General features: G+C 41.3%; 2 protein-coding genes across 4 annotated transcripts in view; one reads left to right on the forward strand and one right to left on the reverse strand.

The window, feature by feature from the left end:
- The window catches only part of TARBP1 (tRNA guanosine 2 -O-methyltransferase TARBP1), a gene marked incomplete at its 5' end in the record, with an annotated part of 62,151 nt that extends 60,933 nt beyond the window's left edge, over nt 1-1,218 (forward strand). For both annotated transcript variants that reach the window (XM_082854845.1, XM_082854846.1), the window contains 2 exons: nt 395-531; nt 863-1,218. In XM_082854845.1, the coding sequence (XP_082710971.1) occupies nt 395-531; nt 863-1,031 (306 nt within the window). In that variant the 3' untranslated portion in view covers nt 1,032-1,218. The remainder of the gene's footprint in view (nt 1-394; nt 532-862) is intronic.
- On the reverse strand, nt 12-19,674 carry COA6 (cytochrome c oxidase assembly factor 6). Of its 2 annotated transcripts, XR_014326746.1 has the most exons (5): nt 19,534-19,637; nt 18,572-18,731; nt 7,661-7,780; nt 2,038-2,728; nt 12-421 (listed from the first exon to the last, which is right to left on the reverse strand). XR_014326746.1 is itself a non-coding variant. In XM_082854847.1 (3 exons), the coding sequence occupies exons 2-3, from the start codon at nt 18,713-18,715 to the stop codon at nt 7,685-7,687; spliced, it is 240 nt and encodes a 79-aa protein (XP_082710973.1). In that variant the 5' UTR covers nt 18,716-18,731; nt 19,534-19,674; the 3' UTR covers nt 4,575-7,684. The 2 variants fall into 2 exon arrangements, 1 of the variants encoding a protein (XP_082710973.1); XM_082854847.1 differs by lacking the exons at nt 12-421; nt 2,038-2,728 and having other exon boundaries at nt 4,575-7,780; nt 19,534-19,674.
- Between the last annotated feature and the right edge of the window lie 922 nt (nt 19,675-20,596).

A 20,596-nucleotide genomic window follows, 5' to 3' on the forward strand; every position in this document is an offset into this window, starting at 1 on the left:
ATTAAAATTTTCATTTGCTAGACTCTTTTGTAGTACTCTGTCTTCACGTTATCAGCCCTTTCGCAGTAGTCCAGCCTTTGATAGCTTAAAAATAATACTGAAAAGTAAACTACAGCCCACTCTGTTCTCCTGTTCTTATTATCTTTCACACTGTTGTATTTTTAGAAATCAATAATGTAGAATTCTTTTCAGTAAAATGTGTCCTGTTATAAGTCACTCTCGTTTGATAAATTTATGAGATGTTGGGAGCGTTCTTTTTTATAGTATATAATTCTGTCCTTTTCCTTCTAACAAATTTCAGTTTCATGAAAGTGTTTTTCTTTAACGGATTTTACCCCCAGGAGGGCTGTAAATGAATGATTTAATATTCTGCTCTTTGTAAATGAATATTAAGGTAAAACCACCTCAGCTGATCGATTATCTGCAACAGAAAAAAGCAGAAGGTTACACCATCGTGGGTGTGGAACAGACTGTGAAAAGTTTAGACCTAACCCAGTACTGCTTCCCTGAGAAGTCTCTACTCTTGCTGGGGTAAGAACACTGTCTTGAGAGTCTGTCTAGAAAACGTTTCAGAAGGTTTACAGTTTTACCTGGACTCTTGATCATACACCTGTACCTGGCTTTTGACTTGCAAGGTTTATGGAAAGCCCCCCGAAGTTTTTGTTTTATTTCACCCGTTTGGGATGGTCAGGTGAACACAGAATTGACCCATAAACCTTGTTACACTCTTCTTTATTTTCCTGGTACCATAGACTTGTGTCATTGTGTTAACCTGTCTCTTCCAGTAACATCCAGGATATCTGAGAAAAAAATTGTTTATTATAAGAAAACTAACCTTTCTTCTCCCATTTTTCTGAATCAGAAATGAACGGGAAGGAATTCCAGCAAATCTGATCCAGCAACTGGACGTGTGTGTGGAAATTCCTCAACAGGGCATCATCCGCTCCCTCAACGTCCACGTGAGTGGAGCTCTGCTCATCTGGGAATACACCAGGCAGCAGCTGCTGAAGCAGGGGGACCCCGGGTCCTGAAGCTTGTGCCTTGTCTGACGAGTTATCAAGTTATCCAGTTATCTATCGGTGCTGTTGAAACATTGTTTTAGAACTATTTGGACTGATGAGATAGATTCTGAAATCTGTTGGGATAATTTGCATTTCTTTTTATTTGCAGTTTAATGCCAAAACTTTGTCGTGTGCCTTAACTATATTGCTGTATGTTGTCCCCTTTAATAAACCTTTTTTAAAGCTAAGTTGTTTTGCTTCTTTAATAAAATATTTTAAGCAGCTGTGGAAATGAAACAATATTTTAAAAAGATCATTTCTTTCCTAGAAACTAGTATTGTCAGAAATGTGGATCATGGTAGGAGGAAGGCAGAATTAGGGCAGCTCTGATTATCTGTGAATACCACACCCCTGTCAAGCGCGAGCGCGGGGCGGGGTGGGGGGGGGAGCAAAGCTTCAGCATGAGGAGGAGCCATTGGCCTCTTTCTGCTGATTTGTATCTACTTCTGCGCAGGGAGGAAACATGCTTGGCAAGGTGCCAAACCAGCTTCCCTGTAAGTTCATAACTTATTTTTAAAGCCATAAACTAGGCCATAATCGTTCATGTGAAGTTTTTAGGAAATTTTCATATGCCATCTTCGCTCAGGGTTCAAATAGTGATTAGAAATAAATAGTCTACCTTCTGACAGTTGTCAACGTGGACCCAAAGGAGGTGACACCCTTGCACATCGTTACCAGTAGTGAGAATGGAACCCACGAGGGTTGATGTGCTGTTTCTCTTCTTCTGAGGGTTTTTTGTTTGATATTAGGATTACTTTATTATTTAATGGTAACTGTCACCATCCAGCAATGCACTTCAATCATGTCTGGGTCCTTTTCTAATAATAATTAAGTTTCAGAGTTCGTTACCTGTTATGTACTTTTTTCTTCTGTAGCTTTATTTTTTAATTTATATTTTTACTCTACAATATCACTTATATGTAGAATCTAAAAAATAATACAAATGGATCTATATGCAAAACCGAAACAGACTCACAGATACAGAGGGCTTCCCTGGTGGCGCAGTGGTTGAGACTCCGCCTGCCGGTGCGGGGGACGCGGGTTCGTGTCCCGGTCTAGGGGGATCCCACGTGCCGCGGAGCGGCTGGGCCCGTGGGCCATGGCTGCTGAGCCTGCGTGTCTGGAGCCTGTGCTCCGCAACGGGAGAGGCCACAACAGTGAGAGGCCCGCGTACCGGAAAAAAAAAAAACAAAACCTAGTGGTTACCAAAGGGGAGAAGGAAGGGGGGAGGGCCAAGTTAGGGGTATGAGATGAACAGATACAAGCTACTATATATAAAATAGATAAGCAACAAGGATATACTGTATAGCACAGTGAACTATACCCAGTATCTTGAAATAACCTATAATGGAATATAATCTGTAAAAACACTGAATCACTATGCTGTACACCCGCAACTAACAATATTGTAAATGAACTATACTTTAATTTTAAAAAAAAAAAGAAAATGAATACAAAGAACTTGCATTTAAATAAAATAGCCAAGACTATACAAACATGTAGAGGAAGAAATGTAGAGAATAATTAGAATTAGGTGGGGTTTTCCACCCATTATATCATAAAGCAAATTTTGCACTCACATTCTTCATTCCACTTTGGAGGCTCAAGTCAGAATTAAAATAGAGTCAATTTGTTGCTGGTCATTTAACATTAGCTCTTTGTTGTTACTGTAGGAATAATACATTCTCATGAGGAAAAAAATTAAAAGTCTGGTGAAGGATGGAGAGGGGACAGTAAAAGTGGATGCCACATAAATCCAGGGTAGACTATTCAGTGGTGGGGTTGAATAGAATTATATCATTTGGAAGCCCCAGAACAACATTTCTCCTCCTACTTCTCTATACTTCAGGTACAGTAATCCACCCCCATCACCTGGGACAGAGACGGAAATAGGAACAAAGTGATAAGGTGACTTTCTCACAGTCTCACACATCAGTTGGCTTCAAAAATCAGACCAGTGTAATAATTTGTCTGATTTGTAATAATAATTTATTATTATATATTTTAATATATATAATAAATATATATTATATATATTATATATAATATATAATATATATTTATATAATAATATATATAATATATATATAATATAAATAAAAATATTTATTATTGTAATATATTTTTATTTTTTATTATTTTATTTATTATTTTATTTATTTAATTTATTTATTATTTATTATTATATATTATAAATAAAAATATTTATTATTTATTGTAATAAATATATATATTTTATATATTTTTTAATTTATTTTTTATATATTTTTATATATAATATATATAATATATATTATATATAATATATATTATTATATATTATTATAAATAAAAATATTATTTATTGTAATAAAATCAGACAGATTTGTAATAATTTGTCTGATTTGTAATAATTTGTCTGATTTCCAGACAAAAGGATGTGAACATCCTCGGTTCGGCACCGAAAGCCTTGGCCCTTCTGAAGTCACTCATCACAAATTCCAGACATAACCTGCTGGAATTTGTCAGTGAGAATGCAGGTTGCAGCAAGGGCCAAGCTAGTCAACGCGGATGCCAAGTTCACTGTCGTTCATTGTTTCTGCATTCCAGGCACTCTGCTAAGCACTTTACGTGCATTTTCTCATGTAATCCCCAAGGACCTACTCAATGAATCTGGGAAAGGAAATTCAGACTGGGAGGCTCAGCAGTTTCTGGGCTCTTACTTTTCCAGGGAGAGTTCTCAAGTTGTAAGATTACCATTTGGGGGCTTGCCGCGGAACATTCTGGATTGTTTCCACTTTTCCAGTGAAAACGATGCTGCAGTGAAGACTCGCAGACGTGGTCTTGCTCGTTCCGCTGCTTTGAATCATACTGTTGAGTCGTATTTCTGGGGTTCCATATAGGGACTCCCGACTCAGACTAGTGACAGAGCGGCCACCAAGCTCCAGCAAGACCCAGACCAAGAATTCCGCGCGGCGGGGCGGTGCCTCCTCCTGGGAGGCGTGTCTGTAGCTTTATTAAAATAATTTTTGTTTTGCAGGAGAGCTGCAAAGATAGTGCATCGTTTCCATATGCCCTTCACCCAGATGCCTCTAATAGGATCCTACATAACCATGGACATTTATCAAAACTAAGAAGTTAACGTTGATAATGGTGCTGTTCGCTAAGCAGACCACAATCCTGATCTATATCCAGATTTCCCATCTCCCACTAATAACGCTTTTTCTGTTCCAGGAGCACTGACCTTGGCATCCAGGATGCTGCTCCTTTATTACTTGGAATTCCTCTGTAAGGAAGTCTTGTCCTTTCGTCAGTCATCTGTTTATGGCAGGGCGGATGGCTGGCTCTTGTGTCCTTTGGCATGCCCTTTTTTTTTTAAGTACTTTCTTACATTCTTCTATACACAGCGCTCCAGGCTCATCTTTACTCTCTCTGCGCCAGTTCTAGAGTCAGGCATCTCACCAAGGATCACTGGTCCCGTTTATTGGTGAACACTAGAATACTATTAGAACTCGGGGTCTGGGTGCTGGTGTGCTCGTTGCTCCTGGACTCGCCGCTGCAGCCCCTCTCAGTGGACAGAGCCAGGGGACCTGGGTGTCCACCAGCCCATGTGTGTACAAGGACTACGTCCAGATACGTTCACATAAACAGGAATTCTTCCCGCTGTCTCTGACACCAATCCAACACCACAGGGTTCATTCTAACATGCACCTCTTATTTTTAACTGCTTTTTCTAACACAAACCTGGTTCTCATGACTGCAGTTTCAGAATTGCTGCACCACATCCCTGTGAAATTTAGCAATGTGCGTAGTTCTTTTTGTCTTCAGTCTTACAGAATCCAGTCAGAACTCCCATTTTTCAAAGTTATTGTGGGTCAGCCCCTTTCTTATCCATCCCTTTCAGTGAGTTTGTCATATATTTATAATACTTAGATTCATTTATCATTCTTCGTTCCAAACTAGAATTCCTCCAAAATCCTGGTTGATTTCATTTTTATTTATTTACTTATTTTGAGATGGATGGGACTAATATTTTCTTTTTTTCTTTAGGCTGTGTGGGCTCTTCGTTCCTGCAGACGCACGGGCTTCTCTAGTTGCGGCCCAAAGGCTCTAGAGCGCGTGGGCTCAGTAGTTGTGGCATGCGGGCTTTGCTGCAGTACGTGGGATCTTAGTTCCCCGACCAGGGATCGAACCCGGGCCCCCTGCATTGGGAGTGCAGAGTCTTAACCACTGGACCACCAGGGAAGGGAAGTCCCCCTGGTTGATTTGATTTTAATGTGCACACAAGGTCACTCTCTACCGTGTACAGTCCTGTGGGTTTTGACAAGTGCATACACGGATGCACCACCACAGTGCCGCAGAAAACAGCTTCCAGCTAAAAATCCCTTTGTGTAACCCTTTCAGAGTCAACCCCTTTCCCCACCAGCAGTGAATGCCAGGTTTCTGTTGCTATGCCTCTTCATCAGTACTTGGTACTATCAACTTTTTTTAATTTAAGGCACTCTAACAGGTGTGTAGTGATAGGTCATCACGGTTTTAATTTACTCTACAAATAATATGGAGCATCTTTTCATAATATAATATTATTTCTAACACGATGAATAGAGTTGCGAAAATATTCACGTAATTTGCCTATTTTTTTAACTTGGGCTATTTTTAAAATAAGGGTTTGTTATTCTGGATACAAGTTCTTTAATGAGATACGTGATTTGCAATATTTTCTCCCAGTTTTATCTTTTCATTCTCTTAATTGTATCTTTCACAGAGCAGAAATTTTTAATACTGATAAAGTCCAACTTAGCTTTTTTTTTTTCCTCTTATGGATTGTGCTTTTGAGGTCATCATCTAAAAATTCACTTCCAGGGCTTCCCTGGTGGCGCAGTGGTTAAGAATCCACCTGCCAATGCAGGGGACACGGGTTCGATCCCTAGTCCAGGAAGATCACAGATGCCGCGGGGCAACTAAGCCCATGCGCCACAACTACTGAGCCTGTGCTCTAGAGCCCGCGAGCCACAACTGCTGAAGTCCGTGTGCCTACAGCCCGTGCTCTGCAACAAGAGAAGCCACTGCAATGAGAAGCCCACACACCACAAAGGAGATCCAATGCAGCCAAAAATAAAATAAACAAATTTTTTTAAAAGTTAAGACGTTGTAAAAATTCACTTCCAAACCCCAAATCATGCAGAATTTCTCCATATTTTCTTCTGGAAGTTATATAGTTTTATATTTTACATTTAAGTCTATGCTCCATTTCGAGTTTTTTTTTTAACAAGGTGCAGTTTATGTCAAGGTTCTTTTTGTTGTGCATGGACATCCAATTTTTCCAGCACCATTTGCTGAAAAGATTATCCTTTACGGAATCGCCTTTTCACCCTGTCCAAACTCAGTTGACTCTAACTGTGTGGGTATATTTCTGGGCTCTGATCTGTTCTACTAAACTATGTGTCTATCCTTCTGCCAATACCATACTATCTTAATCACTGTAGCTTTACAATAAGCGTTAAAATCATATAATATGAATCTTCCAATTTTGTTCTTTTCAGAATTGTTTTGGCTATCTTAGGTCCTTTGACTTTCCATACAAATTTTAGAATCAGCTTGGTAGAATCTACCAAAAATCTTGAGATTTTGATTAGGGTTGTTTTGAACCCATAGAACAAACTGGGGAGAACTTAACAGTAAATTAACAACACTGAGTCTTCTAATCCATGAACACTGTACCTCTCCCCAATTAAGCTGATCTCTGATTTCAAGTGTTTTGTAGTTCTCAGGATATAGGTCCTGCACATACTGTTAGATTTATATCTAAGTATTCCTTTTCTTTTTAGTTTCTTTAATGCTATTGTAAATGGCACATTTTAAATTTTATTTTAGATTCCAGCTGTTCATTGCTGGTATACACAAATATGATTTTCTTTTGTACATTAACCTTGTTTCCTGCCACCTTTCTAAGATTCACTTGTTAATTCTAGGTGCTCTTTTTGTCAATTCTTTGGCATTTTCTACAGAGATAATCATATTGTCCATGAATAGAGCCAGTTTTATTTGTTCCTTCCCATTTGTGTGCTTTTTTTCTTTTGAGGTAGCTAGGAATCCAGTACCATGTTGAATAGGAGAAGTGAGGATATCCTTCCCTTGTTACTGATTTGAGGGAAAAAGCATTCATTGTCTTATCATTAACTATATTAGCTGTAGGGTTTTTTGTAGATAGCTTTTATTATTTTACCCGTATATTTTAAGTTGAACCTTCTTCCATTCCTCATTTTTTTCTGTCTGTATTAAAATGCTAACTCCCAGGACAATGGCAAATCTTATTTTTTTCAGTGGTTATCCATATCTCTATCAATAATAGTATTTGCCTACTACCCATCCTCCAACAACAAAAAAGGTACATGTTTTCATAAGCTTTAATTTTGTTTTTTTCTTAAAATATGTTTTTACTCAATTAAGCATATTTCATACCATTTTATTTCAAGTCTGTCTTTTGAAAAATGGAATCTTGTTACTTGACCATTTAAACTAAGAGTTGTATATATGGAACAAGCATTGGTGTTTGCCATCATTCAAACTACTGTTGTCACATAGAGCATTTTTGAATGTCCAGAAAAAATTATTTCAACCTTTCTGAAATGTTCAGGAACAGCCTAGGACTTTGCGGCTGTTTTCGGAGGCTGGAACTCTCCTGCTTCAAATTTTTCTTTGAATTTTAAGTAGTCTCTTCTTTTATCAAAATATTTTATCTGTTGAGAAAAAAGGGTCTGAGATAAGGGCAAGCTATGCAGCTTAAACAAAAGCACAGATTTAAATGTAACTAATTATTCAATATAAATCATGTAAGTGGCCTAAGTAATTTATATTTTAGAACCATTTGAATAAGTGCATCTTATGTATAAGAGTCTGTAAAGAGAGTATAGACCAGGGAGTCCTAACCCTTTCTGGGTTACTGACCCTGTTGAGAATTTGAGTGCCCTGTGCACCTTCTGAAGAAGTATATGTGCTTACACATGTGAAATGTACTATGCAAGTGCACAGTCCATAGGGCTCTCAGGTCATAAGACTTCATGATTTAGAACTCCCGCAGCTCGGGGTCTCTTCCCTCCGCCGTCACGGAACTCCCCGGAGGCCAAGGGGAGGGCGGCCTCACTGAGGCTGCCGGTTCTGGAGGGGCCCCGGCGGCCAAAGCCGCGACACTCGTGTGGACGGCGGGCCGGAGATTTATCCTGTAATAAAATACCGTCTATCGAAAGACGTACATGTGAACCACTACCTTTTTTGCAGTTTATAAATCTTGGTTGCAATTTACTCACAGAGCTGAGCTTTGGAACTTCCAGGCCCAGCATGGAATGCAATTTTTCCACAAGTAATACACCAGAAATGCATCTACACGTGGAACAACTCCTACAGAACACCTACTGAACGCTGGGAGAAGACCTCAGACCTCCCAAAAGACAATGAATCATCACAAATTGAGGAGGTGGACTTTGAGAGCAAGATTTATGATTTTTTCCCCTTTTCCTCTTTTTGTGAGTGTGTACATGTATGCTTCTGTGTGAGAGATTGTCTGTATACCTTTCCTTCCACCATTTGTCCTAGGGCTCTATACATCCTTTTTTTTAAAATGTTTTTTTCTCTTAATTATTTTTTTACTTTAATAACTTTATTGTATTTTATCTTACTTTATTTTATTTTACTTTATCTTCATTCCTTCTTCTTTTCCTTCCTTCCCTCCTTCCTTCCTTCCTCCCTCCCTCCGTTGCTCCCTCCTTTCTTTCTTTCTTTCTTTCTTTCTTCTACTAATTCTTTCTTTCTACTTTTTCTCCCTTTTATTCTGAGCCATGTGGATGAAAGGCTCTTGGTGCTGCAGCCAGGAGTCAGTGCTGTGCCTGTGAGGTGGGAGAGCCAACTTCAGGACACTGGTCCACAAGAGACCTCCCAGCTCCACATAGTATCAAACGGTGAAAATCTCCCAGAGATCTCCATCTCAACACCAGCACCCAGATTCACCCAACAACAAGCAAGCTACAGTGCTGAACATCCTATGCCAAACTAGCAAGACAGGAACACAACCCCACCCATTAGCAGAGAGGTTGCCTAAAATCATAAGTCCACAGACACTCCAAAACACACCACCAGACGTGGACCTGCCCACCAGAAAGACAAGATCCAGCCTCATCCACCAGAACACAGGCACTAGTCCCCTCCACCAAGAAGCCTACACAACCCACTGAACCAACCTTAGCCACTGGGGGCAGACAAAAAAAACAACGGGAACTACGAACCTGCAGCCTGCAAAAAGGAGACCCCAAACACAGTAAGATAAGCAAAATGAGAAGACAGAAAAACAGCAGATGAAGAAGCAAGATAAACACCCACCAAACCTAACAAATGAAGAGGAAATAGGCAGTCTACCTGAAAAAGAAATAAGAATAATGATAGTAAAGATGATCCAAATTCTTGGAAATAGAAGAGACAAAATGCAAGAAACAGTTAACAAGGACCTAGAAGAACTAAAGAGGAAACAAGCAACGATCAACAACACAATAAACGAAATGAAAAATACTCTGGATGGGATCAATAGCAGAAGAACGGAGGCAGAAGAACGGATAAGTGACCTGGAAGATAAAATAGTGGAAATAACTACTGCAGAGCAGAGTAAACAAAAAAGAATGAAAAGAACTGAGGACAGTCTCAGAGACCTCTGGGACAACATTAAACGCACCAACATTCGAATTATAGGGGTTCCAGAAGAAGAAGAGAAAAAGACAGGGACTGAGAAAATATTTCAAGAGATTATAGTTGAAAACTTCCCTAATATGGGAAAGGAAATAGTTAATCAGGTCCAGGAAGCACAGAGAGTCCCATACAGGATAAATACAAGGAGAAATACACCAAGACACATATTAATTAAACTGTCAAAAATTAAATACAAAGAAAACATATTAAAAGCAGCAAGGGAAAAACAAAAAATAACATACAAGGGATTGGCCATAGGTTAACAGTGGATCTTTCGGCAGAAACTCTGCAAGCCAGAAGGAACTGGCAGAACATATTTAAAGTGATGAAGGAGGAAAACCTGCAAGCAAGAATACTCGACCCAGCAAGGATCTCACTCAGATTTCATGGAGAAATTGAAACCTTTACAGACAAGCAAAAGCTGAGAGAGTTCAGCACTACCAAACCAGCTCTACAACAACTGCTAAAGGAACTTCTCTAGGCAAGAAACACAAGAGAAGGAAAAGACCTACAATAACGAACCCAAAACAGTTAAGGAAATGGGAATAGGAACATACATATTGATAATTACCTTAAATGTAAATGGACTAAACGCTCCCACCAAAAGACACAGATTGGCTGAATGGATACAAAAACAAGACCCATATATTTGCTGCCTACAAGAGACCCACTTCAGACCTAGAGACACATACAGACGGAAAGTAAGGGGATGGAAAAAGATATTTCATGCGAATGGAAACCAAAAGAAAGCTGGAGTAGCAATTCTCATAACAGACAAAATAGACTTTAAAATAAAGACTATTAGAAGAGACAAAGAAGGACAGTACATAATGATCAAGGGATCAATCCAAGAAGAAGATGTAAAAATTGTAAGTATTTATGCACCCAACGTAGGAGCACCTCAATACATAAGGCAAATACTAACAGCCATAAAAGGGGAAATCGACAGTAACACATTCATAGTAGGGGACTTTAACACCCCACTTTCACCAATGGACAGATCATCCAAAATGAAAATAAATAAGGAAACACAAGCTTTAAATGATACATTAAACAAGGTGGACTTAATTGATATTTATAGGACATTACACCCAAAACCAACAGAATACACATTTTTCTATAGTGCTCATGGAACATTCTCCAGGATAGATCATATCTTGAGTCACAAATCAAGTCTTGGTAAATTTAACAAATTCGAAATTATATCACGTATCTTTTCCGACCACAACGCTATGAGACTAGATATCAATTACAGGAAAAGATCTGTAAAAAATACAAACACATGGAGGCTAAACAATACACTACTTATTAATAACGAAGTGATCACTGAAGAAATCAAAGAGGAAATTTAAAAATACCTACAAACAAATGACAATGGAGACACGACAACCCAAAATCTATGGGATGCAGCAAAAGCAGTTCTAAGAGGGAAGTTTATAGGAATACAATCCTACCTTAAGAAACAGGAAGCATCTCGAATAAACAACCTAACCTTGCACCTCAAGCAATTAGAGAAAGAACCAAAAAAAACCAAATTTAGCAGAAGGAAAGAAATCATAAAAATCAGATCACAAATAAATGAAAAAGAAATGAAGGCAACAATAGCAAAGATCAATAAAACTAAAAGCTGGTTCTTTGAGAAGATAAACTAAATAGATAACCCACTAGCCAGACTCATCAAGAAAAAAAGGGAGAAGACTCAAATCAATAGAATTAGAAACGAAAAAGGAGAAGTAACAACTGACACTGCAGAAATACAAAACATCATGAGAGATTACTACAAGCAACTCTATGCCAATAAAATGGACAATCTGGAAGAAATGGACAAATTCTTAGAAATGCACAACCTGCCAAGACTGAAACAGGAAGAAACAGAAAATATGAACAGACCAATCACAAGCACTGAAATTGAAACTGTGATTACAAATCTTCCAACAAACAAAAGCCCAGGACAAGGTGGCTTCACAGGCGAATTCTATCAAACATTTAGAGAAGAGCTAACACCTATCCTTCTCAAACTCTTGCAAAATATAGCAGAGGGAGGAACACTCCCAAACTCATTCTACGAGGCCACCATCACCCTGACACCAAAACCAGAGAAGGATGTCACAAAGAAAGAAAACTACAGGCCAATGTCACTGATGAACATAGATGCAAAAACCCTCAACAAAATACTAGCAAACAGAATCCAACAGCACATTAAAAGGATCATACACCATGATCAAGTGGGGTTTATTCCAGGAGTGCAGGGATTCTTCAATATATGCAAATCAATCAACGTGATACACCATATTAACAAATTGAAGGAGAAAAACCATATGATCATCTCAATAGACGCAGAGAAAGCTTTCGACAAAATTCAACACTCATTTATGATAAAACCCCTGCAGAAAGTAGGCACAGAGGGAACTTTCCTCAACATAATAAAGGCCATATATGACAAGCCCACAGCCAACATCCTCCTCAATGGTGAAAAACTGAAAGCACTTTCACTAAGATCAGGAACAAGACAAGGTTGCCCACTCTCACCACTCTTATTCAACATAGTTTTGGAAGTTTTAGCCACAGCAATCAGAGAAGAAAAGGAAATAAAAGGAATCCAAATCGGAAGAGAAGAAATAAAGCTGTCACTGTTTGCAGATGACATGATACTATACATAGAGAATCCTAAAGATGCTACCAGAAAACTACTAGAGCTAAGCAATGAATTTGCTAAAGTAGCAGGATACAAAATCAAGGCACAGAAATCTCTGGCATTCCTATATACTAATGATGAAAAATCTGAAAGTGAAATCAAGAAAACACTCCCATTTACCATTGCAACAAAAAGAATAAAATATCTAGGAATAAGCCTACCTAAGGAGACAAAAGACCTGTATGCAGGAAATTATAAGACACTGATGAAAGAAATTAAAGATGATACAAATAGATGGAGAGATATACCATGTTCTTGGATTGGAAGAATCAACATTGTGAAAATGACTCTACTACCCAAAGCAATCTATAGACTCAATGCAATCCCTATCAAACTACCACTGGCATCTTTCACAGAACTAGAACAAAAAATGTTGCAATTTGTATGGAAACACAAAAGACCCGAATAGCCAAAGTAACCTTGAGAACGACAAAAGGAGCTGGAGGAATCAGGCTCCCTGACTTCAGACTATACTACAAAGCTACAGTAATCAAGACAGTATGGTACTGGCACTAAAACAGAAAGATAGATCAATGGAACAGGATAGAAAGCCCAGAGATAAACCCACGCACATATGGTCACCTTATCTTTGATAAAGGAGGCAGGAATGTACACTGGAGAAAGGACAGCCTCTTCAATAAGTGGTGTTGGGAAAACTGGACAGGTACATGTTAAAGTATGACATTAGATCACTCCCGAACACCATACACAAAAATAAGCTCAAAATGGATTAAAGGCCTAAATGTAAGGCCAGAAACTATCAAACTCTTAGAGGAAAACATAGGCAGGACACTCTATGACATAAATCACAGCAAGATCCTTTTTGACCCACCTCCTAGAGAAATGGAAATAAAAACAAAAATAAACAATTGGGACCTAATGAAACTTCAAAGCTTTTGCACAGCAAAGGAAACCATAAACAAGACCAAAAGACAACCCTCAGAATAGGAGAAAATATTTGCAAATGAAGCAACTGACAAAGGATTAATTTCCAAAATTTACAAGCAGCTCATGCAGCTCAATAACGAAAAAACAAACAACCCAATCCAAAACTGGGCAGAAGACCTAAATAGACATTTCTCCAAAGAAGATATACAGACTGCTAAGAAACACATGAAAGAATGCTCAACATCACTAATCATTAGAGAAATGAAAATCAAAACTACAATGAGATATTATCTTACACGAATCAGAATGGCCTTCATCAAAAAATCTAGAAACAATAAATGCTGGAGAGGGTGTGGAGAAAAGGGAACCCTCTTGCACTGTTGGTGGGAATGTAAATTGATACAGCCACTGTGGAGAACAGTATGGAGGTTCCTTAAAAAACTACAAATAGAACTACCATATGACCCAGCAATCCCACTACTGGGCATATACCCTGAGAGAACCAAAATTCAAAAAGAGTCATGTACCACAATGTTCACTGCAGCTCTATTTACAATAGCCAGGACATGGAAGCAACCTAAGTGTCCATCATTGGATGAATGGATAAAGAAGATGTGGCACATATATACAATGGAATATTACTCAGCCATAAAAAGTAATGAAATTGAGCTATCTGTAATGAGGTGGATAGACCTAGAGTCTGTCATACAGAGTGAAGTAAGTCAGAAAGAGAGAGACAAATACCGTATGCTATCACATATATATGGAATTTAAGGGAAAAAAATGTCATGAAGAACCTAGGGGTAAGACAGGAATAAAGACATAGACCTACTAGAGAATGGACTTGAGGATATGGGGAGGGGGAAGGGTAAGCTGTGACAAAGCGAGAGAGAGGCAAGGACATATATAGGCTACCAAAAGTAAGGCAGAGAGCTAGTGGGAAGCAGCCGCATAGCACAGGGAGATAAGCTCTGTGCTTCGTGATCGCCTGGAGGGGTGGGATAGGGAGGGTGGGAGGGAGGGAGACACAAGAGGGAAGAGATATGGGAACATGTATATATATATAACTGATTCATTTTGTTGTAAAGCAGAAACTAACACACCATTGTAAAGCAATTATACTCCAATAAAGATGTTACGAAGAAAAAAGACTTCATGATTTAAAGACATTGTACAAGTTTTTCCTGTCAACTGTAAGTTCAACAAGTTTTTTAATTCACCAGCCATCATATTTGTATTAAGTTTATCTTATCTGGAACATACATTTAAGGAGATAGACACATAGTTAAAAATTATATTCATGAACTATGAATAAGTAAACTGATGGTAAAACTTTAACACACTAAATATTTCATTTTATTATTTCTATTTACATCCTCCTCTTGCCATAGGGAATTTGGAGTATCTTAAGGCCCCATATCCTGAAACAGTAAAACCACAGAAGTAGAAAATCAAGGCCAACCAGCAAATCCCCACAGCATCTGCACCTGAGCTGCTTTGCAGACAAGACAAAGGCATGATACCACACACGTTTTCACTGTCAGAACAGAAAAGCTTTTCTTAGGATTTAATTCTTAAATATTTCAGTAGAGCCTGAGTTAAGAATGTAAAACTGTGCCTGCCCTGTCTCAAGCTGGGATAAGAGACTCAGATAAAGCCAGCTACAAAGTTAACGTTCCTCTGTAGGACACACCGCAGCCAGACACTGTCCTAAGAGACCCCTTTGAGTGACTAATGCTTTTTTTTGGGGGGGGGGGGCTGTGTTGGGTCTTCGTTGCTGCGCGCGGGCTTTCTCTAGCTGCAGCGAGCAGGGGCTACTCTTCGTTGCGGTGCACTGGCTTCTCATTGCGGTGACTTCTCTTGTTGTGGAGCACAGGCTCTAGGCGTGCGGGCTTTAGGAGCTGCGGCACGCAGGCTCAGTAGTTGTGGCTTGTGGACTCTAGAGTGCAGGCTCAGTAGTTGTGGCACACGGGCTTAGTTGGTCCGCGGCATGTGGGATCTTCCCGGACCAGGGCTGGAACCTGTGTCCCCTGCACTGGCAGGTGGATTCTTAACCACTGCGCCACCAGGGGAAGTCCCTACTGCTTTCTTATTCGCCAAGAAACTCTGTTCTCTAAAATCAAACTATCAGAAATTTGCTCTTTGAAGTTCTTTCGGTAAGAATGAAACACCCTACTTTTGCCTGGGGGGGATCTGATAGGTACTTTGACAAAAAGAAGCAGTCTTGATTTCCAACTCAGGTGCAGGACTTCACGTAAGGATTTCTGAGCATGACGACATGGAAGCATTTATCTTTGTGGAAAATAAGACCCTGGGTCCACTTCTCAGTCCAGAGTTGACGACCTGCTTATACACAGCCCTGCTTTGCTCTGAGCCCATCAGAGCACCACTTCATTTCAGTTTCACCTAAGCTCCACCCTTCCCCAAACCCTCTGACAGCTCCTTTCCCTTGGCTGGTGAAACGCCCACAGCAGCTCCAGTGCGTGGGGCTCCCTGGTTAGAGCACGTTAATAAATCTCACTGTCAGACTCCACACCCCTGGTGTCCTTCGGCTGACTGAGCTGGGACGGGTGCTATATGGAAAGGGCACCAGATGAAGAAGTGGGGAATGCTCTTAACGTTTTTGTGGCAAATCAATAGATCTTTGCATCTCTTGTCACATCTCCAACTGCCTAAATGACAATGCCATTTAGTGGTCCTACTTATACTTCAGTCCCAACTTGTCCAGAACTCAGCTCCTCTCCAAACATGTTTCTCCCCCCGTCACCTATTTCAGTGACCGCGTCACCATCCACCCAAATGCTCCGATCTCTTTCCCCCTCTTGATCGCGACAGTACAGGCCCACATCATTCCTTACTTGGATTGTTTTAATAGCTCTTTAACTGGTTTCTCTACCCTCCTTCATCCATCCATCCCACCACTGCCCAGAATAATCTTTTTGAAATTCCAATTTGATCACGGCACTGCTTGTTTAAAGGTCTTTCAAGGTATCCCTATTGCCTTCAAGGTCAACATCCAAACTCCTCAGTAAGACAAATCAGGTCATTCATGGCTTAATCTCTGCCCACCTGTCTATCTTCTGGGTTTACCACCAGTCCCTGAAATGCTACCCGTCCAGAGATACCCCATTTCCTGAATGTGCTGATTTCGCATGCATCTTGCTTCCATGCCTTTGCATACACCGTACTCTCTGCTTGAAAAGCTCTGCTCCATAGTCTTTTCCATTCAATTAACAGCTGAGGACCCTCGACATGTGGCACCTCGAAGAGGCTAATGTCCAAAAGGCTAATAAACCAACAAGCAATTCTTGAGAAGCACTGTGTATGTATAATGCTAGTGTCCTCTAAGCCATTAGATGAGATGCAGGATAGTAGCATGAATGCCAAAATACTGGAATTTCTGAGACATTTCAAAGGTTCACAGGGAAAAGACAGTATCTGAAATTGATGTTAGGATCAAGTATCTTGGCTGTCTGGTTGCTCTATTTGTGGAAGACTGCGTTGGATGATGTTACAATGACAGATGTGATCCCTGCTTCTTCCTAAGTTACGAACCAATAGGAGGCTTTAAATCGGGCCATTATGCAAGGCCGACTGATGAGCGCTATAAAAGGCATAAGCAAAGGGGCAGAGAAGAGTAATTTGGTTTTGTGACAGCACAGTTTTATGGAATATTTATTATGTAAGAAATTTTTATTTCGAGTGTTTTATCATAGAAGTATTCATTGTGAATCTCTATTTGGTGGTTTTATTTTTACCTTTATTCTCTGGCTGTGGCTTCAGCTAAGTAAAAGAATCCAAACTTTGCAATCAGAGAGACCTACTTTCAAATCCCCTCTCTACTACTTTGCTGGTTAGCCGATCTTGAACAAATCATTTCCCCTTTCTGAGCCTTAGTTTCTATTACATAAAAGAGATACAAGAGTACCTCACAAGACTGAATGAAAATTAAAGCTAATGAAAACACAATTTCTCACACAGAATGCACTCACAGAATACTCCCATCACTTCTCCCTCTGTCTCCTTCCCCACCTTCTCACACAAATCTCTGTAAATATCATTTGCTTTTATTCTATGGCCACTGGGTATGACTCCTGAGTAGAGAGCACAGGTGAAAAGGGAGCAAAGGGCTGAGGGCGCAGGCTGGGAAAGGGAGCTCAGTTACAGACTAAGAATAGTCTGCAGATGAAAACGGTTTTCCCTGGGAGCACAGCTGTCACTGTCGGATGCGGCAGCAGTTATTCTGATTGCTTTGCTCTACTGCTCCCTTCTTTGTTGGCGTAATCTATAACTTTGTAGGTTACTGTCAGTTTCTCTAACAATGTTCATGTCATAACTCTTGGGTGGTTCAGTATCCATGTGGTTGATCCTGCCAGACCCTGGCCTCTCAGGTCCTTGGCCTCCTTCTTCAATGATCTTGTCCTCCAACCTACCTTACTGCCAGGATCAAAGCCTAGGCCTCGTCCTTACCAACAAACACAGCCCTGCCGTAATCTCAATTCCGAGCATCCCATTCTCCAGCCCCAATAGTGAAAAAGCAAGTTATTTCAATGCTCTGGGCTTCAGTCGCCTCCTCTGGAAATTGACGGCAACACCACCCATCTCAAAGGGTACTGATGAAGGAGCATCAGGCACTCACACCGGGGCACTTACTGAGCCCAGTGATGTTAGTTCCCTCTTCCAACCCCTCCCATTCTAAGGACTGGCAATACAGAGCAAGAGCCCGTGTCGGCGAGGCACTTGGAGCAGCTGGTAGCAGAATCCGCCATACGATCATTTCGTTTCTTCCACTTTCTAAACTCCTTTGTATTTGCATTTTGGGTATATGACCATATGATTTGGGGCGGGCAACTGGGAATGCTTTATTTCTGATAGCAGCTCTAGGCCAATGAATTTGCCAACTCTTGCCCAAGAGTAAATACTATCCCCTCAGAAGATCCAGGAGAAATCTACCAATTTAGAAGGCTGGAATTTTTTGGTTAGTGTGCATGTGTTTTGCTTTTCAGTCATCCTTAAAGTGTCAGGTGACGTTTTCCAAAGGTGTGCCTGCTACGTACATAAAACAAGCCTGGATTACGAGACAAGGTTTTCTCTGCTGCTCACGGAAACCGCTCATTTGACATGCCTCAAACGGTGCCTCATTTCATAGCCCACCACTCATCGTAAGCTCTATGTATTTTGACAGCAAACAGAAACACGTCCCAGTGCGACTTACCCACTGTTGGGGACAGCTTGATTCAAACGAGCTTCTTAACTTCTTGCACCGAGAAGCGTCCTCTGTGTTCTCATCTAAACACTTCCAGTACTCATCCCGGGCTCCCCAGCAAGCCTGCCTTTCTTTCATAGATGGGGCTGCCATTCCTAGTGGGCTCAAGCTGCCAACCAAAACACGTGATATTAGCAAGGAACTTGTAATTCGAGAGAAGGTAAGCCAAAGAAAAAATACTGTTGTTCCCTCCAAACCCCTCTTTTTTTAAAGTTATGCCTCCGCTTTTTAATGATGTGACTGAAACCAATCAGTTCTATTATATTAACGGTATCGTAAGAGCACTCGCTTTTGACGCTTATCCCTTACACCAGGTAATTTGCTCCATTGCTGGAGTGGCAGCTTGGTCTCAGAAAGCCGGAGTTAGGGGCTTCCCTGGGGGCGCAGTGGTTGAGAGCCCGCCTGCCGATGCGGGGGACGCAGGTTCGTTCCCCCGTCCGGGAAGATCCCACATGCCGCGGAGCGGCTGGGTCCGTGAGCCATGGCCGCTGAGCCTGCGCGTCCGGAGCCTGTGCTCCGCAACGGGAGAGGCCACAGCTGTGAGAAGCCCGAGAGGCCACAGCTGTGAGAGGCCCGCGTACCGCAAAAAAAAAAAAAAAAAAAGAAAAAAGAAAGCCGTAGTTAGAATTACGGCTCTCACACGGTCTGCCACTTAAGACACTTCACTTATTCTCTCGAGCCTGTTTCCCCTTCGGTAAAACAGGGGAGCGGTGCCCATTTTACGAGGTTGCTATTCGAACCGAAGTGCTATACAAATAAATGCACGAGGGCAAAATCACCAGGCAGGACACGGAGTGCTGCTGCGTCTTGCAGAAGAGGAGCCCGAGGCTCGCAGAAAGTCGGCGACCTCCGGGGTCCATACCCTCCCCGGCCCGCCCCGCCAGCCCCGCCAGCCCCGCCAGCAAGCCCACCTCTCCGCCCGCCCAGAACCAGGCTCCCTTCGGCGCCGACTGGAGGAGAGGCACGCAGCCCAACAACGGAGAAAGAAGGACGCGGTGCCGAAGACTGGCGGCGCACTGCCGCCTCGCCCTCTGGAGCTCAAGCGTCGTAGAACCCCGCCCCCTCAAGGAAACAATTCACGCGGCGAACGCTCTGGCCTTGGAATGAACCTTACGGGCTACCGTTCGCTGTTCCAGGAGGGCGGGACTTCCTGTTCCGTTCTCTTACCTGTCACAGTGACTTCCGGGCCTGCTCGGGCGAGGGAGGCGGGTCCTGGGGCTGTGGGGGTGGGAAGTGGGTGGGATCCGGGCACTCCTCAGAGCGGTCTTGGCTTCGTTAACGTCTCGGTGCCTCTCTCCCTGCAGTTTTTCGTGATTTTAACGAACTGTGCTTCTTTCATGAATCTAAATTTCTGCATATATCTCGCCAAGCGCCGTTCGGAAAGCTTAACGTGCGAGCCCTGCCGGAAACGGCGGCTTTGTGTGGAAGTTGGCACCTGAGATGAGAGCGGGACGAAGCGTTAAAGGGCCGTGAAGGCTTAACTCCTCGCTTTTTAAATTAAAGGAAAAAAAAGAAAGAAGCGATCCCAGAAAGAGGCGGGTGACACCCCAGGACACATGGCAAATAAGTGACTGAGCTGAGAATCCAGGGCACCAAGCTCCCAGTTTCCTGATTCACATTTGATCCAGTTACATTTACCAACATTATCACCTTTCCCTTGCTTGAACCCTTGCGGCTTTCCTCTGTAGATGGACAAGGTCCTTTTAGTTGGTATGGGGAGACATCTAGTGAAAGAATATGAGAGCCAAGTTCCAGTCGGCTGAGATCTGATAGTTCGTGGGATTAAAATGTGAGCTGATTAGAGCTTACAGCTAAGATCGTTGGACTTGGATCTGAAAGTTGCCGGAGGTGATACAAATTGGTCAGGAGAGTGGGTAAAATTAATACCTGTATTATTGTTTTAATCTTACCTGTGGCTTTTTTTACTCCCTAAACGCCGAGGTGTTTTTCAAAAGGAATGAAAAGCGCTGCTCC

The sequence above is a fragment of the Leucopleurus acutus genome (assembly GCF_964270905.1).
Source record: "Leucopleurus acutus genome assembly, chromosome: 14".
Lineage (NCBI taxonomy): Eukaryota > Metazoa > Chordata > Mammalia > Artiodactyla > Delphinidae > Leucopleurus > Leucopleurus acutus.

Coding starts and splice junctions, on each gene's coding strand:
- COA6 (XM_082854847.1), bottom strand. CDS start 18,715: ATGGCAGCCCCATCTATGAAAGAAAGGCAGGCTTGCTGGGGAGCCCGG. Junction 7,781..18,571: donor CAAGCTGTCCCCAACAGTGG/GTAAGTCGCACT, acceptor TTTTCTCAACAG/ATAAAATATTTTGATAAAAG.